This window comes from Pieris brassicae, chromosome 11 (assembly GCF_905147105.1).
Source record: "Pieris brassicae chromosome 11, ilPieBrab1.1, whole genome shotgun sequence".
NCBI lineage: Eukaryota > Metazoa > Arthropoda > Insecta > Lepidoptera > Pieridae > Pieris > Pieris brassicae.
In genome coordinates this window covers 5,524,268-5,533,583 of record NC_059675.1, presented here as the reverse complement: position 1 = coordinate 5,533,583, position 9,316 = coordinate 5,524,268, and the positions used below count along the sequence as shown (strand labels likewise).

At 37.2% G+C, this 9,316-nt stretch overlaps 2 protein-coding genes and 2 long non-coding RNA genes across 7 annotated transcripts; 1 reads left to right on the top strand and 3 right to left on the bottom strand.

Moving 5' to 3' along the window:
- Positions 1-52: 52 nt before the first annotated feature.
- On the bottom strand, positions 53-1,289 carry LOC123715992. Its single transcript, XR_006754501.1, has 3 exons — positions 1,155-1,289; positions 523-624; positions 53-88 (listed from the first exon to the last, which is right to left on the bottom strand). It is a non-coding gene; the product is annotated as an uncharacterized LOC123715992 (long non-coding RNA).
- Positions 1,290-2,363: 1,074 nt separating this feature from the next.
- Positions 2,364-4,571, bottom strand: LOC123716652. 4 transcript variants are annotated; one of them, XM_045672498.1, is made up of 4 exons: positions 4,154-4,564; positions 3,784-3,838; positions 2,942-3,353; positions 2,364-2,499 (listed from the first exon to the last, which is right to left on the bottom strand). In XM_045672498.1, exons 1-4 carry the CDS (start codon positions 4,369-4,371, stop codon positions 2,414-2,416), a joined length of 771 nt encoding a protein of 256 aa, XP_045528454.1. In that variant the 5' UTR covers positions 4,372-4,564; the 3' UTR covers positions 2,364-2,413. The 4 variants fall into 4 exon arrangements, 3 of the variants coding, with proteins under 3 accessions (XP_045528454.1, XP_045528452.1, XP_045528453.1); XR_006754587.1 differs by lacking the exon at positions 2,364-2,499 and adding an exon at positions 3,436-3,684 and having other exon boundaries at positions 3,210-3,353; positions 3,908-4,181; XM_045672496.1 differs by lacking the exon at positions 2,364-2,499 and having other exon boundaries at positions 2,506-3,353; positions 4,154-4,571.
- A 213-nt stretch (positions 4,572-4,784) lies between these two features.
- LOC123716227 lies at positions 4,785-5,174 on the top strand. Its single transcript, XR_006754527.1, has 2 exons — positions 4,785-4,907; positions 4,973-5,174. It is a non-coding gene; the product is annotated as an uncharacterized LOC123716227 (long non-coding RNA).
- An 811-nt stretch (positions 5,175-5,985) lies between these two features.
- On the bottom strand, positions 5,986-8,461 carry LOC123716226. The gene is given in 5 exon segments (XM_045671860.1): positions 5,986-6,270; positions 6,273-6,564; positions 7,422-7,513; positions 8,085-8,111; positions 8,114-8,461. Coding segments are annotated over 5 exon segments (729 nt in total). The 5' UTR covers positions 8,334-8,461; the 3' UTR covers positions 5,986-6,172.
- Positions 8,462-9,316: the final 855 nt, after the last annotated feature.

Genomic DNA, 9,316 nt, shown 5'->3' with positions numbered 1-9,316 from the left:
AATGGAAATCATAAAATGTCATGTGATGGAAAGAGAAATATTCTGGGTTTTGGTAGTATGAACACTTGCAAGCTCCACTTCCAAGACGCTGAAATTATGAACGGCTTTTAGTATTTCAAACACTTCCCTTCAAGTTTCCTGTTTATAATAATCTTAAGTTTAATAATAGTGTAAAATTTAATAAGTATAATGGATTAATTTGTCAACATTGAAAATAATGCATCAATTATTGAGGAGTCACGATTTAACTACGGAAACTCCTTATAAAAGTACAATATGGTTATATAAGCACTATTCAGTAAGTCTCAATTAATCGTAGATGAGAGACTGTATATGTAACAGAAGTCTTTTGTTGAAGACAGGATTACTATGACTCACATACTCGTATACTCCAAATGTATTTACTACTTAAACATATAACAAAAATGACATTTCATTGGGACCTTTGACATGTAACCATTCTATCAATTGAAAATACAATATATTATTATTATTTGTTGTACAGTTGGTAATCATACAAACCTCTCCATCTGTGCATCTAAATACTCCAGTTGGTACTCCAGATAATGGCTCAAAGCTGGGTCTTACGGAATCGCAAGGCAATTTGTGTCCATATTTTCGCGTCTTAAAAAAAGATTATGTATAGTAAGTACCTAGTAAACCGCGATTTTAAAATTGTAATATTAGACTTTTTAATAGGTAACTACTCAATGAACAATGAACAAGATTCGAATAAAGCACAAATATCACTTCACAGTTTTCCTTTTGCTTATAAGTATCTAATGTTCTTGTTAGTGGCTTGTGAGTACGAATATGTAATGCGTGAAGAACATCGCTAAGATAAAACAAGATTAATAAAAACTATACATTAGATTTTATTGTTTTGTCGTTGATGGAGGATAAAATCTATACATATACATAAAATTCTCTTAGCATTGTAACTTTAACAGTTAAAATTCTCCAAAATGGTTAACCGATTTCTAATATTTTTTGTGTCTATATTGCTAGGTTGAATTTTATATCCCTAAGTGATGAGAGCTAACCCTAAATTGTAGATCTTTGCCAGTTTAAAACTGTTTTTACCGGCACCTCATAATTTTTATCCAACCTGAAGGAGATCTCTTCTCCAAATTTTAATCTTAGTGAGTATTTACTTATACTGTTCTTGTTCTCTTTATAGATCCTTGATTATAAATGACTGATAAATGAAGACGTACGTCATAGATTGCTGGAGACGCTGCATCTGGACAGGGGCTCTGGTCTTTCGGAGGCTCTTTGCTATCACCACTACAGCTATCACTGTATTTCGCGGAAGGAATATATTGACTACCAATTTTTCTAAACCAAAATTTTTGAGGGAACACCTTGGGTATTAATAGTTTTGACATTGTTACTAAAATATATTTTTACTTTGGAATTTTAATAATTTTTGTTCAAATTTAATTAATTTTAAAACTTGACATTATAACGTCAACATGTCAATGTGTAGTAAAGGAAACAAAGCAACTTTCATGGTAAAAAAAAGGGTGGCCACGTTTTGATTCTGGCAATGTGTATGAAATGATATTTATTTTAGCCTTTATGCAAATGTAAGGTACCTTTTAAGCAAAATGTACCAAGAACGAGATGAGAGATACATTCAGTAAAATCGGTTTATTGATAAATTTTGTTTTTTTTAAATAAATTAAAAAATGCATTACATTGAATAGTGTGAGTCTAGTTACCCTCGAATATATTATATATATAATCATTGATCAAGGAAATTTACAAGTATATTATCTAGATCAGACCTGCCGCATAAATTGTTTTTCAAAAATAAAAATAAAAAACAATCCAATAAAATTTATTTTTAACAATAAAATTAATCAAATCATTACATTTACGATTATCATATTTTGGGCATCATTTTTAACATATGTAGGTATTTATTTCCATTTATTTTTCTAGCGAATCGAGTAAAAAATAGATAAATTTAAACGTGAAAATCTCTTAAATTGAAGATAGACTAACAACAGAGCCCTTAGTATTGTGTTCTAGAACAATTTATAAGCGATTGAATTTTATTTGCTTAAATTTTAAAAAGCAACATGTATATCTTTATATCTATACGTAGCTACAATTCTATCTAACAATATTGATCAAGCTGGCATTTTTTGCTACATGTTTCCATTACCCATAAGTTTCTATAGAATGACTTATTAGTTTACTATTTATATATATTATTACTAGTAAATATTTTGTTGGATACGTTATGTTGTGGCAATTCTGAATAAGCTTTCTCATAAAAAAATATTAAAATTGGTACAGCGGAAATGTAGTATTGTTGGCATATTGACGAATAACCTCGATAAATATAAACGATATTTATAAGTTTTAAACTTTATTTCCTTTTACTCTTCACGTTACATCAATTTTAACACAACTTCATTACTAAGACTGGCAGGCCTGCCGCAGTCTCTGGATTGCCACTTTGCATCGCGCTTCCTTTTGTAGAACAACCTGGTAACATTTTACTGAATGAGCGTAAGGATTTTTACTTTCTCGCCCGATTTGTAGGGTCCTGCATTGGGGCCACCACCGCCAGTGAGAGGATTGCGGCCTGGTTGAATTCCCGGGGGTGCCTCAAAACAGTCCGCCTTACAAGGAGCATCCCAAACACATGGCGGTGGTGGTTTCCAATGCACACAGCCCGGACGAGTACAAATTTCTTTTGGCGCTTCGACTTTAGATTTACGAGGTCGTCCCCCGGGTCCTATAACAACCTTTTCTTTGCTTGACGCGACCTCTTTATTATTAAATTTACTCATTATACTCTCTAAGGTTTTTTCATCAAACACAAACATTGACGACATATTGGGACCCTGGCTAGAAGAATTACAATGACAATCTTTGCTACCAATGGTTTGAACTTTCGAGTTATTCGCTAAAGGTGGGCACTTACAGCACTTGGTCGTTTTATCTGCTTGTGAGTCCGGAACTATGCCTTTCAATTCACAAACAATGAACCTTTTTCCGCCACCGGCAGCTCCACTAGAGTCATTTGAAGGGCCAGCTCCACCACCTTGCGCTCGGTAATGTGCTGCCAAGGGTGCGGGGTCCGCCAGGCCTCGTGCGCGAGCTAGCTGACTAGGGGCACATAAAGGATCAGGAAGAACTAGACATGATGGCTCTCCGCCACAACCAGTTCGTCTACAATCATGTTGTAGCCCGTTACGTTTAATACAATGACAGCTGTAATACATTATCCCACCGCGAAGTTCGCGGCTTTTTGTTCGTTTGAGCTGGTTTTCCTTATCATTCTTTTTTTCATTGCTACTCTCCTCTTGAGGTGTTGCATCACTTGATCGGCCTTTCTGAGGACAAAACAATGCTTATGATTTTAACGGTCACCCAGAGCCTCCAAACGTCCGCCGTGATGTAATGAAATAAAATTACCGATGCTCTCAGAAGCCGGGGAGTAGCGTTTTCATTTTTTTACCATTGTGAAATTAGGTCAAAGTCACTAAATCGTGTCACGTAGGTTTTTCCGGGTGGTGGGCGTCGAACACACGGCGGACAGGGCGGAGGACAAGGCTTCGGACAACCAGGACCATCTCTGCATAAATAGCGTATGGACCCTTGCTGGAAATACTGGCAATCTTGCAGACCATTGCGTTTGAATGCTGATCTCGGCAGGCACTGAAGCTGCACACAAAACATGTTGTAATTTTGATAAAGATGGTGTTTGTAATGAAAATGTATTAGTAGATATTATGACCCCCCGAAAATAATGAATATACTTACTGGAGGACCACAATCTTCGTACTTGTAACATATCATAGGACCACATGGTGAACACCTGGAAGAAGATAATAATATAACGTAAAAATAGACTAACAGAACAGCATAAAAACCTATACACACTTACATTTTGAAAAAATGGTTTTTATGGAATCACACAAGTAAGGAGAGTTAAGCTTTTAATATTTTACAGATTTTTATTTATTTTAATTTTATTTTATAGATAAATTTTTACTTGTAAATTTAGACAAAATTTTTTATAAAAATTAATAAAATATTCATGTGCATTTGTCGAAAGACGATAATCTTCTGTCACTTGTATATGTTTCTATTAAGAATTTCATTTTATTCTTCTTAATATGAAAATACGTGCCAGTATAGTCCTAATATATATAAAGGTGTTGCTCGATACTGATAGACTTTAATAATTATTTTTCCGCATTTTACAAATGTTGTATAACGGTTCAGCGTGTGGATTATATCTGTGCTTAGCGCAAGCTGTGTTAGCTGGTCCACATAGAGGTGCTGGTAAAGTTTGGCAGAGTTTGGAAGCTTGGCAGCCACTTCTTCGACAGTCATACTGTAAACCATTTCGACGTAGGCAGTGGCAGTCGGTATATAGGATCCCTCCTCTTAGCTCGCGACTTTTGCAAGCTTTTAAAGGCGCACACATTTTACGTCCCATTGTTTTTAAGTAAAAAATAATATAAATTTAATATAAAATACACTGGAATTTTGCTATGAATGTCTTATTGAAAATGAAGACTGTTTATATTTTCATCTAGATGGCTATGTTATAGTTTTATATTTTTAATCTATTGTGAGCTAAAAATAAGCTTTTTTTTATCTACAAAAATACGATAAGATGAGATATATGTGTTGTTACCCTTTTAATACGTCACATAAAACCTTTATAATAAATCCTTTTTAAAATATTAAAAAAAATTCTTCCATTTTCAAACCTATTATCATATAAATAGCAGTCCAAAGAAGTACAATCAGTAGTTCAATAAAATCTCCGGAGTCAAATAAACCTAAAAAAGGATAAAAAAAACCTAATAACTTCGATTACTAATATAAATATTTTTTATTTAACTTCAGTCGTATAAATCTTAATCAGTCAAAATGTGAGCATATGAAGATATTCTTTAAACTAATTACCTTACTGGTTTTCAACTTTCTTTTTCCTTAGGTGTGGACCTTGCGGTGGTTGCGGCGGATGCTGTGGAGGATGCGGCCCTTGCTGCCCCTGCATCACTATATACACGTGCTGTACGAAGATTTGTTAAGCAGTATGAACGGGTCGACTACCTGGTACCGCGGACTATGGTGCTTCGACCCTATGTGTTCAGTCAACTCAGTGCCGTCTTGTCTTAATAAAATATCCTAACCCATTGGTATCTTTTAATTGTCGTACAAATAAATTAGTATCTTCGTCATAGAGCTTCTGGGGGTTCCCTTAATAGATTGTTAATGGGGAAACGGCGCAGGACCATACCTCACCAAGATGCCATGGCGACGTGGCCAGGGAAGTTGCCAACTAGTTCTTATTGAAATGTGTGCCGGCTAACTCACTTGACGACCGACTGGCGACGTTGCCAAGTAGCCTTCGTAGCCAGAGTCGAACACTCCGCATGCAGCGACTGGCAACTCTGGCGTCGTCGCCAGTTTGCACGTGTTTGTATGCTCCATTCATACTCATACTCAGCCGGCATACATCTCAATAAGAACTAGTTGATGACGTCGCTGGCCACGTTGCCATGGCATCTCGGTGAGGTAGGCTCTTACGCTAGGAACAGTGTTCTGTCTGTTAAAACCAATCTAAGAGTTAAGGCACCTCTCATTCTAAAGGTGGGTACAGACTGGTGAAACGTAACATGAAATGTATAATTCTCCCTTTCATTGCATGTTCGCTGCAAGCGTGGACGCATAGCGCGCTCTTAACGCGCATTCACTACGAACCTCCCGCGTTCGTCTGTTTCCGCCATTCTGCCGCGAACACGGCCCTTCGATACACGTTTTTAAACCGGTAGATCACACGAAGCATGGAGTCCGGGGACTCTTATACAAGTCTGCAGTATACGTTTAGAGTATCAAAACAATCCATAAGTGCTATTGTACCTGAAGTGTGCGCCGCAATAATGGAGGAATTAAAACAATACATTAAGGTACGTATTATGAAAATCTTTATTTATGTTTAGAAGTGTCTTTATCACATTAAAGTCATCCATAGAAGACGTGTAAGACTCTTGTGAAGGGACCGACAAGGGTGGCTGGATGGTTGGGTAGTCAGTAGTATCTTCATTTCTTGCCGTAGTATAGCCATAGGGTCCCGCTTCGTTTGTGCCCGATGGTGGTCCGGCCGACATTGAGGGACGATTAGAATATCCGGTCAGATCCACACAGTTCTTGCCCTGGATAAATAATCATCTTGGTGTGAACCATATGCATGGTTATTTTGATGACGCCACGATTCGTAATATCCCCTTCAGCTTTCGTAATTATTTCAAAAATTGAATTTTCCACCGAAGTCCTAGTTTGTGGAGAATAACTAGTCATTTTAGCCCCTATAAAGGAAGCGAAACTTTTCGTTGTATCAGGAATACCTATCGAATTGTCCAATTTATTAGCTGTTGTTTTCAGTATTCCCATCACATCTGAGAGCACATTGTCATCCCTCCTGGTTTGATTAGCGCTCTTTGGAGTACATTCATTTGGTAGTACTGGAGGGGTGAACACATTTTGGTCGGCAATGTTTTCCAAGTCCGAGCGATGAAGTGACTCCTAAAAATGCAAAAAATAATTAATTGTTTTCTTTTTAGGTACCAACGACAGCCGAAGCCTGATTGAAGATAAGCAAGGAGTTTGAAGACCGGTGAAACTTTCCACACTGTTCAGGGGCATTAGACGGAAAGCACGTTACACTTGAAGCACCTATCAAAAGTGGAACCGAGTTCTATAATTATAAACAAAATTTTAGCATCGTTTTGTTTGCTCTAGTTGATGCAGATTATAATTTTATATTCGTAGACGTGGGATGCCAAGGGAGAATTTCAGATGGCGGAGTTTTCAAAGATACCACATTATATGATATGATAGAGAATCACACAATAAACCTGCCATCGACGCGTCCACTCCCCGATAGAAATATTTCCATCCCATATTTTGCCTTTGCTTTAAGTGAAAACTTGATGAAACCATATGGATCCATCCATGGAACACATCCAAAGGTGAACCCTTTGAGAATATTTAATTACCGATTAAGTAGAGCTAGACGGATTGTTGAGAACGTATTTGGAATTATATCGTCTATGTTCAGAGTTTTAAGAAAACCAATGCTTTTACAGCCTGATAATTCTGAATTGGTAGTTATGGCAATCGTTCTTCTACATAATTATTTGAAACGTCATTCTAGAAACGTGTTCATAACTCCAGGATTAGTTGATCAGGAGGAAGAAGGAATTTTAAATGAAGGTTCATGGAGGCGACATAATGACGACATGACACCATTACTGCCCATAAGAAATATTCCCAGACGATCACCTGCACATCTAAATGCTATTAGAGATGAATTGGCTGATTATTTTACGAAAGAAGGAAAGGTTTCTTGGCAAGACAGATGTTCATAGAATAATCCATACCGTATTTTTTCTCTTTCTCGGTGTGTTCCTGTCGTCTAAGAACTTCAAAGCATCATAGGCAAACCATCGACTTATGTATGTTTCCGAGGCACCTGCAACCAAGTAATACAAAGTTAATTGTTCAGAATAAATAAATAATGTAGCTGAAACATGAGGTTTGAATTCCTTTTTCTCGTTTTTGCATCGAAATTGGTCCATCCGTTTAAGCGCTACGATGCTACAGACAGACAGACCCACAGTTTTAGGGGTCAGACTTATAACACCCCTCGTTTACGTCAGAAGTAAAAAATTACACATTCTCGTGGTATTTTTTATACACTTACATTACAATATAGGCTGTCCCGTAAATAGTACGACATACTGCCAGAGGTTAAACTACTCATCAATACGAACAACTTTTACTATGGGACCAACTTCGAAATCGCGAAAAAAAATCAGCTGTGGCAGTATGTCGTAGTATTTACGGGACACCCTCCCTGTATGTCTTTATCTACCATTATACTTTAAGTAGATACTATGTGGTTAATGTTGCTGGTTTCACAATGTTATAGGTTTAACTACCAAAATTTTACACTAATTAATGTGATTACCTACTGTTTGTTAATCTTTATAAATGAAGAAAAAAAAGACAATAATAATACAAACATTAATCATTATTCTTACCTTTTCCTGTCCCCTTTGATTTTTTTCCTTCAGCTTTTCGCGGTGGTATGAAGAGAGAAGACTAACAATTTTGCTGTTGCATTTTTGTACAGTCATTGACATCAACTTTGCAATTTCCGACCACGCATCTTGCTTAAGATTTTTCTTAAAATAGTTTTCATTTTGCGGGTTCCACAAAATTTCACGAACTCTGTACGCATCTATCAAGCAAAATGCCTTTTCGTCACTCCACGCAGTGTCGTCCTCCATGTTCGTTGCGTGCACGTGTTGATTTCAAAACGACCGTCCATGTTGGCTGCTCCGCGCACCTTTGTGTTCGTTCGACAAACCGACAAATCACGGATCGCTCCGCACGCGGCTTGTAATGCTCGTAGCGTGCGCGTGAAATGCACATTCGCATCGCGCGCACAAGACGTCCAAACTATGAGAAATTGTTACAAAAGTAGTTACCTTTCATGATACATTGCAGCAATGTGTTCGGTGAATTCTTTCATTGCATGACACATTGCATGTTACGTTTCACCAGTCTGTACCCACCTTTATGTGCTCGTTCAGACATGGTGAAAACCGCGCGATTGTCAGATCGTGCTGTTTGAACCGCAAAAATGTCGTCTATTCAGACATTGGCGGTTAGTTAGCGATCAGTTTTAAGATGGAAGTCGAAGAGGAACTAGCGTGAACGCAAATGAACGCTGAGTAAGATCTTCGTAGTAATAGAACCGCGCGGGTGCCGAACGATTCTTTTTTTCTAGCGGTTGAGTGGCGGTAACCGCGCGGTTCGACTAACCACGCGATTATGTGTGGCCGATTATATAAACACCATGTAAATAAGATCCGCGCGGTTCACGTGTGAATTTCAAACCACGTGGTTCCCGCCGTGTCTGAACAAGGCCTAATTCTTCGCAAATACAACACAATGAACACTACTTTATTCAGAGCTTGATATATTCGGTAGCGTAAGAAGAATTTTATACAAAGGGTTGTTAAGCGCCTATCGGGTATCTAATAAACACTAAACACTGGACGTGTAATACTTTAATAAAATAAAGAGATATGAGTAAATTCTATTATCTTTAGTTGCTTGTTTATCACATCATAAATCCAGTAGATCATAATAGAAATTTCTAGACGATCCAAACAAGATAAATGATTACCAATGTCAATGATTACCAGATTAAGGGAACGCATAATGAACACATGAGTTTACAATAGGTACATTTTAGGAGTATTTT